General features: G+C 37.7%; 1 protein-coding gene across 1 annotated transcript; it reads left to right on the top strand.

Annotated features, from left to right (window-relative positions):
• Window positions 1-2,341: 2,341 nt before the first annotated feature.
• On the top strand, window positions 2,342-17,433 carry EIF2S3 (eukaryotic translation initiation factor 2 subunit gamma). The gene is made up of 12 exons (XM_061407832.1): window positions 2,342-2,449; window positions 2,985-3,048; window positions 3,997-4,124; window positions 4,215-4,336; window positions 6,659-6,753; window positions 7,936-8,094; window positions 9,364-9,498; window positions 10,767-10,861; window positions 11,274-11,418; window positions 12,868-13,037; window positions 13,385-13,557; window positions 16,846-17,433. The coding sequence occupies exons 1-12, from the start codon at window positions 2,381-2,383 to the stop codon at window positions 16,907-16,909; spliced, it is 1,419 nt and encodes a 472-aa protein (XP_061263816.1). The 5' UTR covers window positions 2,342-2,380; the 3' UTR covers window positions 16,910-17,433.
• The last annotated feature ends 496 nt before the right edge of the window (window positions 17,434-17,929 follow it).

The following is a 17,929-nucleotide window of genomic DNA, read 5'->3' as shown; positions in this document are numbered from 1 at the left end:
AGGGAGGTTCAAAAAGGAAGGGAACATGTATACCTTTGACTGATTCACGTTGATGTATGACAGAAGCCAACAATATTGTAAAGCAATTATCCTTCAATTAAAAATAAATTTAAAAAGAAAAATATATGGATTTTATTGAAGTATAGTTGATTTACAATGTATTAATTTCTGCTGTACAGCAGTGATTCAGTTTTATATATATGTATATAGGTAGGTCGGAGAAGGCAATGGCACCCCACTCCAGCACTCCTGCCTGGAAAATCCCGTGGACGGAGGAGCCTGGTAGGCTGCAGTCCATGGGGTCGCTAGGAGTCGGACACGACTGAGCGACTTCACTTTACCTTTTCACTTTCATGCATTGAAGAAGGAAATGGCAACCCACTCCAGTGTTCTTGCCTGGAGAATCCCAGGGATGGGGGAGCCTGGTGGGCTGCCGTCTATGGGGTCACACAGAATCGGACATGACTGAAGCGACTTAGCAGCAGCAGCAGCATATAGGTAGGTAGGTTTAATCGCTCAGTTGTGTCCGACTCTTGTGATCCCATGGACTGTAGCCTGCCAGGTTCCTCTGTTCATGGATTCTCCAGGCAAGAATACTGGAGTGGGTTGCCATTTCCTTCTCCAAGGGATCTTCCCCACCCAGGGATCGAACCCGGGTCTCCTGCATTGCAAGCGGACTCTACAACTGAGCCACTTTTTTCGTATTCTTTTTCATCATGGTTTACCATAGGATATTGAACATAGTTTCCTGTGCTACACAGGACCTTGTTGTTCATCCACTCTCTATATAATAGTGCACATTTAATCCCAAACTCCCAAACCATCCCTCCCCCACACCCTGTTCCCTTTTGACAACCAGAAGTCTGTTCTTTATGTCTGTGATTCTGTTTCATAGCTAAGTTCATTTGAGTCTTATTTTAGATTCCATATATAAGTGGTATCATGAGGTATTTGTCTTTCTCTGATAGAACACATATATTCATTGTAATCTTGCTTACATAGTCAATGACCACAGATAACCTAAATACATACTCATTTCTCCTTACACTATTTTTCTGGCTAGAAATGAAGACCTGTACATGATAGAAAATTTACAAAGTGTAGAAATGCTTAAACAGAAATGAACCTTATTGAAAAAGGGGTTAAGAAAGTCTCAAAAATCTTTAAATTTTAAAATACCGATTTATTGGTAATAGGTCCAGTGAAAAAATGGGCTTTCTCAGATCTTTTTTTCCACACAGAATAGTTTATTGTTATTATATGCACATTTTACTGAAAATCAGGAAGTCACACAAAAAAGCAATAGCTTTTAACAGAAAAAATTTCAAGTACATTAAGAGATTTTAAGTAGCTTTTAGTACATTCACTACACTTTGCTTTTCACTTTTTTTTTAAAACAAATCCCCAAAGAATAATTTTACTTTTGATTTTAGAGTGACTTTTAATTATATTTTCTTATATTTAAGGTTTCCAAAAATATGTGTGTACAGACTGTTATGTTCTTGGGATTAAAAAAAAATTGATTCCAAATTTCCGCTGAATACGGTCTGTATTCGCAAAATGACATTTGAAAACCTTCAGTTTTCATTAGCTGCAGGAAAAGAACAATGAATATTTAGAAAGGAGAAAGAGTAAAGAAAATAGAGATTCGGATCGACTAAAAAACCAAAACACCTTTGGGCGCTCTCACGACACCTAGCTTCTATCCTGTGCTAACTCCATTAGCATGGAGTCCAACACCATGGACCACCTCCCAGGCTCTAGAAACCTCTCGCTGAGAACAAGTTAGAGACTTTGCTTTTGCCATTTCTGGGTCGCAAAACATCCGCTTGAGGGCGCCCTCCTCACCGCCCGCCAGCTCGGTACGCGGCCACCTCGCGGCCAAGAACTCCGTCACAGGCGAGACGGACCCGGGGCTGATCTCGTCTTATTAAATTATGGAAATCGGTAAAGAAGGACACTCCAACAGTCTATCCTCACACCCCAGATAAGAATCCCAGGTTCCGGGAAACTTTCGGCCATCCCTAAGGGAACCGGAAGTGAGTTCACCCTAGTCAGCGCGCGCCTCGGTGGCATCGCCCGCCTCGTTAGGGGCCTTTATTGGGGCTGCCCGCACCGTTGCCTGCACAAATATCCAACAGATCTGCCGCGAGTAGATCCCGAAACTTGGCCTTGTGTTTTTCAGTCAGCCTGCCGGCAGGCACTATACAAATTAATTAAGAGACAAGTCCAAACAGTGAGGCTTCCGCTGCTGCGGCCATCCTCCTCTCCCAGGCCTGGGCCCTAGCCAGCCCTCCCGTCACCGCTGCTCCGCCCTGCACTAGGGGTCCTGCGCGCGGTCAGGCAGGGACGCGGCCGACTTCCTTCCTCTCCGGGCAAGATGGCGGGGGGCGAGGCTGGTGTGACTTTAGGGCAGCCGCACCTTTCTCGGCAAGATCTCGCCACTTTGGTAAGGCATGGCTCTGGAAGTATGCGCTATGCGCTCAGGAGTGGGGATGACCGGGCCTCCCGCAAGGCTGTGAAACGAGGCGGTGCCGGGCGGTCAGGAGCATGAGTTAGGAGGGAGACCTGCCCGGCGCCCAAAGCCGCGCTCGCGCTGCCCCACGCGCTTCTGTCAGTCAGGGAGCTGGGCATGGGGCTGTGCGGTCGTGGGGCCCCGAACCTCCCGAATGATTTGGCTAGAAACTTAGTGTTAAGTGTCATTAAGGCTCTTCATTTTGGAAGTTTTGAGAAAGGAGTATCTACACATTCCTTAGTGCTAATGCTCTCAAGGTTGGGGGACCCAAAGCCTCTACATCTCCCATAATCAGTGTGTAAGGATGAAGGACTTTTAGTGCTTTCCAGAATGCAAGATTGTACAGGAAAAGCGCTTTAAAAGTAGAAGAGGGCTATTCAAATGGTAGCGAGCTGTAGGTAACAATGTAAAGTCAAAATTCTGATTCATCTTATGTACAGTGATTTAACATAGAAATGTTTGATTGCAGGATGTTTCCAAGTTGACGCCACTTTCACATGAAGTTATCAGCAGACAAGCCACAATTAATATAGGTGAGATAAGAATAACTTGGAGATTTGATTGATTTCCAGCAAATAATTTTAATCTTTGCCTTTGTGTAAGTACCTGAATTACATGAAGATGCAGATATTCGAGAAATAGACGTTGAGCTCTCGGGAGCAATGCATCTGCTAGATTTTTGGTGGGAGGCCCCTGTTGCCTATGTCTAGCTTATAGACTAGGTGAGAAGAAAAGGTAGAGACTTAAAGAAAACTTTTAATAGCATAAGGTGATATGTAGTCATCTAGTAAAGAAGAGGGGAAATGTGATTGTACTTGCCACACAAGGATGTTGCAAGAGCAGAGTTTGTGAAAGTTTGTTTGATATGTGCATAAGCTATAATTAGGGTGGTTTTTTTTTCCCCCTTAATTGGCACCTGGAACTTTGGAGGAGAAGTTATGTTGACTGAGTGTAAATTTGGGGTATTTGAGAGTCTGTACAAAAACAGTAAAACCTCCTTAAAAGTAAGGCTCTACCTTGAGATTCTTAAAAAAGTTGTAAGATATGTACTAGCCTTAATAGCATTACTATAATCATACCTGAGTTTTTTTCGTGTTTCCATGGATTCCTTTTTTGTGTGTCAGGGCTCTTCATACTTACTTCGCTCTGAAAATGCTGAAAAGTTCCTTGATATACAAAGTTTCATGCATTTTTTTTACAAGTGTTTATTTTAAATGAAGGCACTGTTTTCTGTGATTAAAGATAGATAGCTTTTATTATGCTCAGTATGGTTTAAAACAAGGTTGTCACATGGAAAGTTCTCTTCAGTCCTGTATCATCATGAGTTTTTGTAATCAGGGATATGTAGGAGGAAAAATCAGTCACTCTTGGTTTTACAGTGATATTGACAGTGAGTTATGGCTTTGGGTTTTCTACTCTAAAATTGAAAAAATATGTGGTGTAACTGAATGCACTTGAATTAATTTTTTTGTACTTTGTAGGTACAATTGGTCACGTAGCTCATGGGAAATCTACAGTTGTAAAAGCTATTTCTGGAGTCCACACTGTCCGTTTCAAAAATGAACTGGAAAGAAATATTACAATCAAACTTGGCTATGCTAATGCTAAGGTGAGCTGTGTACAGTGAAATGAAAAACTCAACTTTAATTGTTGAGTGTGCAGATAACAAATCCAAGTCTTGTCTCATTGAAACTTTTAGATTTATAAACTTGATGACCCAAGTTGTCCTCGGCCAGAATGTTATAGATCCTGTGGAAGTAGCACACCTGATGAGTTTCCTACAGACATTCCAGGGACCAAAGGGAACTTCAAATTAGTCAGGTGACCTTTTTTGACTTAACATTTCATATTTTGTTGTTGTGTGGTTTGTACTTTTTGAGATACTTAATTGAGATGTTAAACAATGAACCTAATTGTTGAATGGCTTTATTTTTCCATTATTTTGTTTTTCTGGTCCATAATGACAGTAATTTGAAAAGTCAAGTATTTAAAACTACCTTAAGACACATATGTGTAAGTGCTCCAAAGGAAAAGTATCACATAAGCAAAATGAGACAGAAACACAGCTCATTGGATTTAAGGGATTCTTTTTGCCAGGTTTCCTAAATTTCTCTTAAACAGTGTTGGTTTTGTGTCTTAGATAAAGGAACAAAGCCATTCTTAATCCCCTCTCTTAAATACAAGGACTTGTAACCCATTTATTTTCTGAATATGATTATATATTCTTTATCAGAGGATACTGATATCCACCTGGTGATGTTTATGGTGATTGGGGATGTCCACAAGGAAGTTGTAGAGCGAGGCAGAGCTGGGACTAGGAAGAGGTGAATGAAACTCAGAGTTTGAGGCGAGGGAGAATGCTTTAAGAAAAAAATCAGGCCTGGTAATCAAGATGAAGATAAGGGCTTCCCAGGTTGCTCAGCAGTAAAGAATCCACTTGCAATGCAGGAGATGCAGGTTCTGTCCCTGGGTGGGAAGAATCTTGGAGAAGAAAATGGCAACCCTGTCCAGTAATCTTGCTTGGGAAATTCCATGAACAGAGCAGCGTATCGGGCTATGGTCCATGACGTCACAAGAGGGAACATGAGTTAGCAAATAAACAACAACAATCAAAGTAAACAGTGTTATTTATTTACTTTTAAATTAAAAATTTTGGGGGGCGTGCCATATGCCTTGTGATCAGGGATCGAGCCTGGGCCCCCTGCAGTGAAAGCTTGGAGTCCTAACCACTGGAATTTAGGAATTTAGGGAATTCCTAAAGTAAAATAAAGAGAGGCTCAAATTACTGTTTTTTTCTTTTCATTATCACTGGATTTTTTGTTTGTTTTGCTTTTGGCATGACATCGTTGCTGATCCTGTTTTCAGTAAGTTTTTCGTATTTTATTCATCTTGGATTTTCTTGTATAAATTTTTTTTTTTAAGTACTTAAATATTCTTTGTTTTGATTACTGGCGTTTTGGGTATACCCTTAAATTTTGCATGCGTGTTTAGTGCCTCACTTGCCTCACCCTACTTGTGGCCCTTATCAGCAAACTTGTCCTGGAGAGGGCCCAATAATAAGTATTTTCAGCTTTGCAGGTCACAGATTCTCTTTTGAATTACTTATTTCTGCTCTTGTGTTAGGAAAGCAGTCGTGATGTGCATGAGTGGTTATGACAATGGGGCAGTTTGGTGCCCCTATTTTAGATTATGAGTGTGAGTATACAGCTATTAAAAATAATGGTTCCGAATGAGTAGCATAGTTTTGTTAAGATAGTGCTGCCATCTCTACTTCTGATTGGCATTTCCAGCTTTTCAAGATGCTGGAGAAGTTTTTGGCAAATTTTTTCAGATAGCACTACCCATTCTGTTAACAGTTTTAGCTTTCAAATCAATGACATTCCCAGGTATTTACTTTATACCATATTTTCTTTGATTGGATTTGGGAGTTTGTGTTTCTTCAGTTATTTCTATACATAACTAATTTCATTTGCTTTGTAATGATCTGCAGTGATTTTACTCTTAGCCAATAGGTAATTTTTGTTCTTTCATATTTTATATTTTTCCCTCCAGTTTTATTGAGATATAATCAGCATACAGCACTGTAATAAGCTTTAAGGTATACAGCATAATAATTTGACATACATTTTGAAATGATTTTCACAGTAAGTTTAGTGACCATCCATCATCTCATATAGATATAAACTTAAATAGAAAAAAATATCTTTCCTTGTGATGAAGACTCAGGATTTATTGTTAACAACTTTCATGTATGACATATAGTGGTGGTAACTATATTTATTGTATTGTATGTTATGCCCCTGGTACTTCTTTATCTTAAAAAAGTTTGTGACTGCTTTCATCTGATTCCTTCTTCCCCCAACCCCACTGTTGGTAACCATAGATCTGTTAATTACAAATCTGATCTGTTTCAGTGAAATTCTTGTTTCTTTCTGAAGTATAATTGAGCCAGTAGGTGATCTTATTTCTAAAGTCTAGAAACACCAAGTCCTGAAACTGCTTGACTTTACAGAAATAATTATTTGCATATTTTTATGCAGTATTGACATTCTATACTTCAAGGGGTTTAATTTTAGGGAATCTAACTCAAATGTTGATGTATTGATTGATCTTAGGATTGATGGTTATTTTTTACTTTGTTAGGCATGTTTCCTTTGTTGACTGTCCTGGCCATGATATTCTGATGGCTACTATGCTGAACGGTGCCGCAGTGATGGATGCCGCTCTTCTGTTGATAGGTAAATACATCAGAATTGGTTCCAACAAATCACTGTGGAGCAAATCCAAGATGGAATACTTAAAGGAAAACTAAGGCCTTTAAGGACTACATCCAGTATCTAAAGGTGACAGGAATGAGAACTAACATGTCAACCAGTATGACATCCTTGTCTTCCAGCTATCAAAAGTCTGGGTCCATGAAATGATTTATTATTTTAGTTTTAAATTTTTTTGTGTGAGCATCTTTGAACTGTTTACTACAACATTGGTATATAATGGTTTTATTAGATCCAAATTTCATTTATAATAAGTGCTGAAGTCTAGTAGATGAACTGCGATTTTCAAGTCTGGGGTTGTGCCACCTTATGTGAGCTTATTTTGTTGCTATGGGATATAATTTTTTAAAGTAGGCTGAGTGGATAGAGTATAAGACACCTAAACATCACAACTTAGGGAGGATGGTCGTTGGAGTATCCAGCAAAACATACCTACTTCTTGATAACACCAATGGTTATTTTTAGTGTTCTTTCCTCTATTTGTTAGGGAGTAGCCTCTGATAGTAGTTGAAATTCATGGACTGTGTTAAGTGTCTTCCCTAAATTACTCCCCGTCTCTCAAGAGCTTGTCCAGGTCAGAGCATCTCTAAAACTGGATACAGCCAGGGGGCTATACCTTATGCTTGAGCAAAAGCCAAGGGCAGACCCTGAAATGCCAAACTTGTGGATTCTTAGGTTACTGGCTTAAGACCAGGAAAGAGAATCTGATAATCAGGAGACTCCAGTGAATGCAGGCACAAGGGGTGGAGCAGGGGCAAAAGTTGAATGCTTGGCAACAATCCAGGACTTCTGCTTTGAATAGGGTTAGGGCATTCAAGCATTTCATTTTTTAGATGTCAGCTAGGTGTTTTTTTTTTTTTTTTTAATAGTATAATACACATAGCATAAAAGTTAGCAGTATAGCTATTTAAAGTATACAATTTGGTGATATGAAGTACATTTACAGTGTTTTATAAGAATCAGTGCTATTGAGTTCCAGAACATTTTTGTCTCCCTAGAAGGAAACCCTGTGCCCATTAAGAAGTCACTCTAATCCCCCTTTCCTTCACTCCCTGGCAACTACTAATCTGCCTCTTATGGATTTTCCTATTCTGATAGATAGTTCTAGCTAATTCTTATGCATCTTTTTTATTCTTTATCATCTAGCTGGTAATGAGTCTTGTCCTCAGCCTCAGACATCTGAACACTTGGCTGCTATAGAAATCATGAAACTGAAGCATATTTTGATTCTACAAAATAAAATTGATTTGGTAAAAGAAAGCCAGGCTAAAGAACAGTATGAACAGATCCTTGCATTTGTTCAAGGTAAGAAGCCATAATACCTAATAAAAATCTTCCTCAGTGATGGTAAAATAAACAAAAGCTTTAAAAAAAAAAAACAAAACTTTGGTCTTGGGAATTCCCTGGCAGTCCACTGGTTAGGACTCTGCTTTCACTCCGAGGGCACTGATTCAATCCCTCAATTGGGAAACAGATCTCACAAGCTCTGTGGCATGGGCAAAAAATATTTTTTAAAATCCATAAAAAAACTTCAGTCTTACACTATCCTTACTGAGTAGCTACTTTTAGAATTGGAACTGATAGTGATTTATCTTTAGTGTTCCTTTCCTTCAATGGCATGGTGTTTTTCATTTCAGGGAAGACATCTTATTGTTGACATTAGATTCTCTCTTAGCCTTGTTTTTCTTGTGAGAAAGGTTGACTTCTTCTGCGTCCAGTTTTCTCATAACAAAAAAGGTCTCATTTTGATCAAAGCCTCATTGTGGCTACATTTCTTTCATGAACCTGTTAGACATTTAATTAATAAGGAGCAGATATTATGTATGCCATTTAGTCTTTGATTAGCAAGAGACTGTAATTTTGTTTTGACATTTATTGGGAGGTCAGTTGCATGTTATTAGAAAGGAGGTCCAACCAGTCTATCCTAAAGGAGACCAGTCCTGGGTGTTCATTGGAAGGACTGATGTTGAAGCTGAAGCTCCAGTACTTTGGCCACCTGATGCAAAGAGCTGACTCATTTGAAAAGACCCTGATGCTGGGAAAGACGGAGGGCAGGAGGAGAAGGGGACAACAGGATGAGATGGTTGGATGGCATCACCGACTCAATGGACATGTGTTTGAGTGGACTCTGGGAGTTGATAATGGACAGGGAGGCCTGGTGTGCTGCGGTTCATGGGGTCGCAAAGAGTTGGACACGACTGAGCAACTGAACTGAACTAAAGAAACCTTTCAACTAGTAAAATGGTCTTTCCCAGGAGTGTTAAGTATTTTAATCCTTTAAACAGTTTTATTATTTTGGTATATTAAATATCTATTAGTAAAATTTGAGTGTTTCCCCCTTGAATGCAATAGTGTTCATTTTCAGGAGTAAAAACAAACATAGAATACTGACACTTTTCTGAAAAGAATTACCATTTTCTGCCTGTTGCTGTGGGTATATGTGGGTATATTTAGACATCATTTTAATAATGATGCCTATTTTAATAAATGATGCCTATTTAGGCATCATTTTATATAAAGAACAAGTTCTATAAAACTGAAGAATTTTGATCTTTTGAAAATTTTGTCTTATAGGTACAGTAGCAGAAGGCGCTCCTATTATCCCAATTTCTGCTCAGCTAAAATACAATATTGAAGTTGTCTGTGAGTACATAGTAAAGAAAATTCCAGTACCCCCAAGAGACTTTACTTCAGAACCCAGACTTATTGGTAAGTAATAGGATTTTTATTTGATCTTTCCCACATTGCTGATTCCTCTTTAAGGGAATCACCAATGATTTCTGCAGAGGTGATAATAAATTACAGTCTCCATAAAAAACTTTTTTTTGAAGTCAGTTAATTCTGAGATTGTATTAGCAGAGTTAGATTGCATTACTGGATGAGAGTCCTGAATACAGACATAACTTTTAGCCTTTTTGTGCTTTGTGTATGTTATGTTACATGATCAAGATGGAACAATAAAGTATGCCTTATGGAATTATGTTTTAGTTAGAAACAGGATATTAGGACTTCCAGACAAATGATTTCATTGTACCATTAATGAAGATATTCATCTCTCTCATTTTTTTAAGTTTGTGGTATCAATATTAGTATAATTTGATAATTTAAACTCGTGGTTTCTACACAGATGGTGGAACCTTTTCACAGCAGACATTTGAACCCTCTGAAGCTTCACTAGGTGCCCCCCAGCCCTTTCTGTGTGTTGTGGGCAGGGTTCTCTTGGATTATTGTAATGAGTACCCCTTGTTAATGGTTCCTGCTCTCAGGACTAAAGTGCAGGTCACATAGTCCTAGGGTTGTTTTGAAGTTTTGAAACTAAATCTTGGTTGCAGAAGTCATATAAAGTATATGACCAGAAAGGTCCACGATGCCTGCCTCACCCCTTAGCCCTGAAGTTACAGTTAACAATTGGTGTGTACTGTTCGTGCACCTTTATAAACATAATGCGTTTCTTGTTTCAGTTTTTGTATGTGAAAGTGGGATCATGCTATGCATAACTAGTCTTTTCTTTTTTTCTAAACAACAGATGAAGGTTATCCTTCTACATTATTACATATACTCTAACATTCTTTTTTTTTTTTCAACTTTTAATTTTATATTGGGGTATAGCTAATCAACAATGTTGTAATAGTTTCAGGTGGACAGCAGAGGGACTCAGCCATACATACACATGTATCCATTCTCTCTCAAACTATTCTCCCGTCTAATAGTCTTTTTTTTAACAGCTGCATGATACTCCATACTATGGGTGTACCATAATATGCCTCCTATCAATGTACTTTTAAGTTATTTCTACTTTTTCCAGCATAATTAAAATTGCAGTATACTTAGCTGCAATAATATTAGACTTTGTGACAGAGTCTCCTTGTATAAATTTTATGTGTCTACTATTTAAGAAAAGTTAACTTACAAAAAAATAAATTTTTCTGAAGTTAAAGTGAATAGAATTGGCTTTAATTTGTTTTGTTTTCTTTTAGTTATTAGATCCTTTGATGTCAACAAACCTGGCTGTGAAGTTGATGACCTTAAGGGGGGTGTAGCTGGTGGTAGTATTCTAAAAGGAGTATTAAAGGTAAACTGGATTTTGATTGTTGTGTTTTCGCTTTATTTTTTCTCTTGTCCTAAGTAGGAGAATAGTATAGACACTCCAAATTGAAAAATAATTTTTTTCTTCGTGGTGTCTAGTACTTGGTGTAGATTTATTTGTTTACTAGTATATCTTTTGAGTGTGTTTGACCTCAAACTTCATAGGCTTCTATGAATATGAAGCACATTTAAATTGGCGATAGGCCTATATGATAGGTTTGTTCAAAACATTTGGATGGTTCTGAATTTGAAGATCTCGTCCACATCTTTTTTTTTTAATAGTGATCTTTGAAATAAGGATGACTTTTCAGTTTTGTGGTCTTCCTGTTAGAACTTTTCATATGTAATGAAAATGGTGTTGTCCCACAAATTCTAATTATTAATTTATATTTTTACAGGTGGGCCAGGAGATAGAAGTCAGACCTGGTATTGTTTCCAAAGACAGTGAAGGAAAACTCATGTGTAAACCTATCTTTTCCAAAATTGTATCGCTTTTCGCAGAGCATAATGATCTTCAGTATGCTGCCCCAGGAGGTCTTATTGGTAAGGCTTTTCCTCTCATCCCTATGGGGTTTTTTGTTTGCCACTTTATTTCTTTACTTTTTGAAGGATAATTACTTTACAGAATTTTGCTCTTTTCTGTCAAACATCAACAAGAATCAGCATTTGATGTTTAATGATCGAGCAGGGTAGGGGAATGTATATGTGGTTAAGCTGTTGATTTTAGGTCATATGATGATTTCGTATGTTTGTGAAAATTATTTTTAAGCAAGAATTTTGGTTTAATTTTTAAAGTAGCTCCTTTTTAGCAGTACCAAAGTAAATTTTATGGCCTAAACTCTAAAAATACCTAACCGCAGGTTTTTTTTAAACATGGTTTTGGGGTAGTGTGGTTTTTTTGTTGTTTTTGTATGATTTTCAAATGGAGAGTTACCCACAAATGTCAATTAAATCATGGTAGATCATAGTTAAACACTGAGGTGGGAATTAAAGATGATAACTTCCATTATCTTGCTGTTACTGAAATAATATATGGGTTTCCTGGTCTCGTACAGTAACGTATTACCTGATACCCAGAAAAAGGCAAGATACAGTGAGAATTCGTCAGAGGTGTTAGTAACTTTTGGATTAAAGAAAATGTTTGGTGTGAAGGAGTTCGTCTTTTTGTTCTCTGATGTTTGGCTATTTAATTCATTTTTCTATTTTGTAATTAGGAGTTTGTTGTGTATAATTTTATCCTTTTTATTTGTTTTGTAAATAAGGAAACTCTTGGGACTTTTAAAATTTAACTTATGGAACTTTTCAAACATAAAAGTACAGAGAATAGTGTAACATGTGGTCATGTAGCCACCATGCAACTTCAAAGATTATCAATACTTTACAGTTGTTTTTTAGTGGGGACGTGCTACATGGCTTGCAGGATCTTGGTTCTCCAACCAGGGATCGAACCTAGGTCTACAGCAGTGAGAGTGCCAGTTCCTAACCACTGAACCGCCAGGGAATTCCCAATACTTGACCATTCTTGCCTCATCTTTATATCTTCTCTCCTCCATGAAAGACATGCAGCTAAGATATTTTGAAATCAATCCCAGGAATCACGTAAAATCTTTAAGCTGTCTTTTTGATCATTCTTTCGGGGAAAAATGGCGGGTAAACATCCTGTAAACTACTCATGAATTTTGTATTGTTTCAGCCTTCATTAAGGATATTCAGATTCATTTTTTATTTAGGCTGTTATCTCTGTTTGTCCTTTGCTTACAATTTAAATCAAGAGACTCATCCTCAAATACCCAACTAACCTGTGAGTTTACAATTCTCTTCCTTCAGATAACTATTGTCACACCTATGTAGCCAATAAATTAGTATGAAAATATAAGTTGTATATTAAAATGTGTAGGTAGGTATGTGCTGTACTAGTTTGAATAAGTTTTTTGGGTAAACAGCTTTATAGGAAATAAAATGTTGGACCATATATATCTTATTTTGGATCAGGAGTTGGAACAAAAATTGACCCCACTTTGTGCCGGGCTGACAGAATGGTGGGGCAAGTACTTGGTGCGGTTGGAGCTTTACCTGAGATCTTCACAGAATTGGAAATTTCCTATTTCCTGCTTAGAAGGCTTCTAGGTGTTCGCACTGAAGGAGACAAGAAAGCAGCGAAAGTAAGTACTTGGAGTGCCAGTGACGTTAAGACCAGTTTTGAGGTTCATACTTTTTAGTTAAGATAGGATTAAGAAAAGAGAGAAGGTAAATAAATTTGACTTCCCGAAAACCAAGAACTTGCATATGGCAGTCTAAAGTAAAACAACGGGAAACAGTATGTCCTGTACAACAATGACATAATTCCTGTTATCTGTATGTTCTTCTTAAAAGTCTTAACTGAAATCAGGTTGGCAGAGATGAAAAATAGCTGATGTCTTTTGTTGGTAAGGTGGTAGAAAAATAAGCAGTTATTTGGAAAGCATCTTCTTGATTTGGGGGTTTATTTTTCACCACTTGATTTCCTTAGGTACAAAAGCTGTCTAAGAATGAAGTGCTTATGGTGAATATAGGATCCCTGTCGACAGGAGGAAGAGTTAGTGCAGTCAAGGCTGATTTGGGTAAAATCGTCTTGACTAATCCTGTGTGCACAGAAGTAGGAGAAAAGATTGCACTTAGCCGAAGAGTTGAGAAACACTGGCGGTAAGTTTATTAGCCTTTGTCAGTGTCTAATAAAAAAACACAGTTTACTTAACACACTCACAAACACACTTTACCTTGAAGGCAACGGTTATTGTACCATGGCTTTAATTCTCAACTGCTTATTCGGATGATTTTGAAATCTGTATTTCTAGGCCTGATTTGTGATAGATACAACCTATGCAAAAACCAATGAATTTAGGTTTAATACCCTTTTCTGAACCTTTTTTTGAGAAATAGGTTGCCTCTTTATCTCTTAATACTTTGGTGTATATTTCTTAAAAACAACATTATCTTATATAACCACTTCAAGAAGCTTAAGGACTTCCCTGGTGGCTTAGACGGTAAAGCGTCTGCCTGCAGTGCGGGAGACCCGGGTTCAATCCCTGGGTCGGGAAGATCCTCTGGAGGAGGAAACGACAATCCACTACAGTACTATTGCCTGGAAAATCCCATGGACAGAGGAGCTTGGTAGGCTACAGTCCATGGGGTTGCAAAGAGTCGGACACAACTGAGCGACTTCACTTTAACTTTCAAGACGCTTAACATTGTTAAAATACTAAAGTCTACAGTCAGTTTTATCACTTGTTCTGATAATGTCCTCTGTCTCCTTCCTGTCTAGGGTCATGCACTGCATTTAGTGTTCATGGCTCTTTGATCTCTTAATTTGGAATTTCCTCAGCCTTTCCTTGTCTTACTCGTCAGTGGCAATTTTGAAGAATACAAGCGAGTTACTTTCTAGATTGTTCCTCCTTTTGGGTTTATTTTATGTTTCCTAAGATTAGGTTCAGGTTATGTATTCTTGGTTAGAATATTTTCAGGTAGGTGGTGATGTCTCCTCAGGGAGTCATAACTAGAGACACATGATATCTGATTGCTCCTTGCTGAGGTTAATTTTGATCATACAGGCAAGGCATTGGCCAGTTTCTCCACCCTATAGTTACTCTACGCTTGTGAATTAGTATTCTTTGGGGGGAAAACCTATGTAAATAGTCTGTTCCTTATCACACCCTCCCCTCCCCTCCCCTCCGGGGGAGGGATTTAGCTTAGCATCCACTGATGATTTTTGTCTGAATTGAGCTTGATTATAGTGATTACAAAATGGTGATTACCCATCCCCCCAAACTCTAACTCTGCCACTCATCATTTGTCATTTGACATTCTTTCTTCCCCATTATTTACTTACCTAGTTATAATATGCATTCATGGAGTCCTATTTTATTCAGCAGGCCCTTACTGATTCATTACTGTCCTTACTTATATTGATGTCTAGAATTTGTCCAGGAGACAAACTGGCTCCTATATCCTGTTGATATTTCCCCATTTTTTTTAACCTATTATTTTATTAAGGGATCCATCTCTATGACTGTCACAAAACCCATGCTAAATTAACAGTAATGTATTCTGGAGGTAACTACACCCCACTGTGGACTTTTGGGGAATAGCCACTGTATTCGCTCTACTTCAACTGAAACCCAGACTCAGGAGGCATCGATCCTTGCCCTCCTATTTCTGGAGGATGCAAAAGCCAACTATATAAGAGAGCTTTTCAGAGAAAATGACTTTTGTCTTCCCAGAAGGTAAACCCTCTACTTTGCTTTCTGAAGCAAATCACAACCCCATGGACAATTTGAAAGCTGCGCAAGCTTCAGTATGTCTCTGTTGGGTTTGTTTTTTAATAGTTCCTTACTTTCTGGCACAGGTTGTTCTGAAGTCACCTTGTGTCTCTCTCCTGCTCCAGTTTAGAATTGGCCGTTTCTCCAGGGAGCCCTGATTCCTCTTAGTGGGAAATGGTGTTAGAAATGAAGATTTGGGTGCTAGGGGTGCTCACTTCTCCAAAGGTGCTGTTTCTTTAGGGCCCTTTGAGTGGATAGAACTTGGAGACAGACACATATTGTTGACTCCTCTCTCTCCTCTTTTCCTGGTTAGTTACTAAATCTACCCTTTCCTTTCTATTCTGTGTGACCTCTTTGTAGCCCATACCATCATCATTTCACACTTAAAAGTTAGTGCAAAAGATTGCTAATATGCCTCTTCTACTGTTATTTAAGCATTCAGTCAAAATTAGTCTTCCTAAAACATTTTTTCATGCAGTATTCAGTAATTTCTAGTAACTTCCCACTACTTTCTGATTCAGGACCTTCCTGGAAGTCTACTTGAACGCATTTTAAATTCCTCCTGCTTAGTATCATATAAACCTTCTACATTAGACTGTTTTGTGTCCTGATTGTCCACATAATTACTTAAATCACCTTTGGTTTGCTTTTGTTTCTTCTTATCTACCTCCCTTATTAAGGCTTCCCTGGCACAATGCCTCAGGATGATCTAATCATGTACTGTTCAGAAGATCTGAATTATTACTTTGTAATTGAGACAGAGTTAAACTTTTAGTAAATCATCCTGCTTTGTGATGATTTATGCCTGCTTGATTTGACTCTCATGTGATTATACTCTTTGCTGTTATAGACACACTGATTTCCAGTGTATTTTATTTATTTATCTTTTTTTTTCCTTTTTTTTTCCCAGTGTATTTTTAAAGGAATGATCTTTTTGTGTGTCTACTAATATTATAAGAGGATTCTGTCCAAATGAAATTTTAGATGTTGCTTAAAAATAAGCAAGTATGTTAAAATTATTAAAAGAAATGAGAACGTCTGAATGATCCTTATATTCTTTAGATTTGTTGTTTTTAACCCATGCTTAGGTAAGTTCTGTTCTGGAACCTACAATTTAGGTAGCAATCTGTCCTGGCCATTGACTAGAGCAGACATTGAAACAGAGGTGGAGCAGAAATCCCTCTGCTATTGAGAGTAATCTGTTTATAGATTATCTACTCCTCTAGGTCATCTCTTAATTTCCTTTACCAGCTAAAGTCTTGATAAAGCCATTGTGACCTGTTGAAGTGCTGCAAACGATTAAAAAAAAAATTTTTTTTTTTCAAAGAGGAAAAAAGAATTAAAAAAAATCAGACTGAAGTGGTTTGTATGTCAGCGTGGTTCCTTGGGTGGACTGGAATGTTCTTCATTAGTGGTTCTGAAGGGGCAGGTGTATTTGCAAAGTTGAGCATGTTTATAGTAGCAACTTTCTGTTTGCTTTTCCTGTCAGTCCTTCTGGCCAGAGCCCATCTCTGGGTCTATAAAGATAGTGTGAGCTTTCTTTCTGGAGGGGCAGGTTTTGGAAGCATTCCATTTGAGCAGATAGGCAAGTAAAACTAGTTGTGTCATGTGATTATGTGCTAATGATAATGAAGCTGATATAAAATTCATGATTTCTTTTATTTTCATTTTGCAGTTTAATTGGTTGGGGTCAAATAAGAAGAGGAGTGACAATCAAGCCGACAGTAGATGATGACTGAAGAATTAAATAACAGATCTGAATGAAGTTGGAATTTCTCTTAACAATCTAGGGGTATATTTTCAGAACAGTAGTGGGAAAATAATTTCACAGCTCATTACCTTAGTAGTAGCTGTAAGATTATTCTCATTTTTTGGTGATGAAAATTTAACCTCTAGTACTGAAATAGAGCCTACAATAAATATAGAAATTAGCATCATGTTGGATTGAATCTACATTTTACCAGAAATTAATCATTCCCAAATAATGTCTAATTTATACATCAGTGCAGATTTGAAAGGAAACTGTTTGCTACAACCAGACTTTGCTGTAGTAGACATACCACTGAATCTGTTTGAAATAAAGTCTTTGTTCTTATTTTTCATGATTCATCTTTGAGTAGCTCCAGGTTTGAAGGATTGTTGTAGCAGTAAAAACGTGCAAATTCTCAAAGACCAACTTCCCTTTCCCCATATTTTATGTTGCTTTATTTTTTAAAATTTTGAGTGAAAGTAGATTCAAATAAAATTATCCTTTCAGGCATGAGGACTTGTTTCCATGGACATGGCCTTTCTCTCCTTTCCCTGTCTGGACTAGAGTATAGGAAACTAGAGCCCAAAGTTTTCAGCTACTCCACTTGGTGCCCTACGATTGTCTCTGCATTGCTTTACGCCTGAAACCCTACAGCCTTCCCCCATTAGAAAGTATTGTAAACACCAGATGATTTTAGTTAAGTAGCAAAGATCTTTCCAGGCTTTATTTTACATTTTATCTTAATAGCCTAATTGATAAGATTATGATGTATATCCTAATATTAGTAATCTTTGGTAGTTTGAGGAGGTAGCAAAGGGTGAGCCCTTTGGGTTTTAACTTACTCTCCCTTTTTCTATACTTTTCCTGTGCTGTGCATTTTAATTTTTGCTTATTTTATCTTTCATAAAATTTTGTTGAAGCAGTGGTTCTTAACGGGCTGATACTAGAATTGTTGGAGAATCTTTATGTTTTGTTGGAAAGTGCTCCACTGAGATTCTGGTATTAATTG

Source organism: Bos javanicus, chromosome X (genome assembly GCF_032452875.1).
Source record: "Bos javanicus breed banteng chromosome X, ARS-OSU_banteng_1.0, whole genome shotgun sequence".
NCBI lineage: Eukaryota > Metazoa > Chordata > Mammalia > Artiodactyla > Bovidae > Bos > Bos javanicus.
The sequence above is the reverse complement of the archived record's forward strand: the minus strand, read 5'-3'. Positions and strand labels throughout refer to the sequence as shown.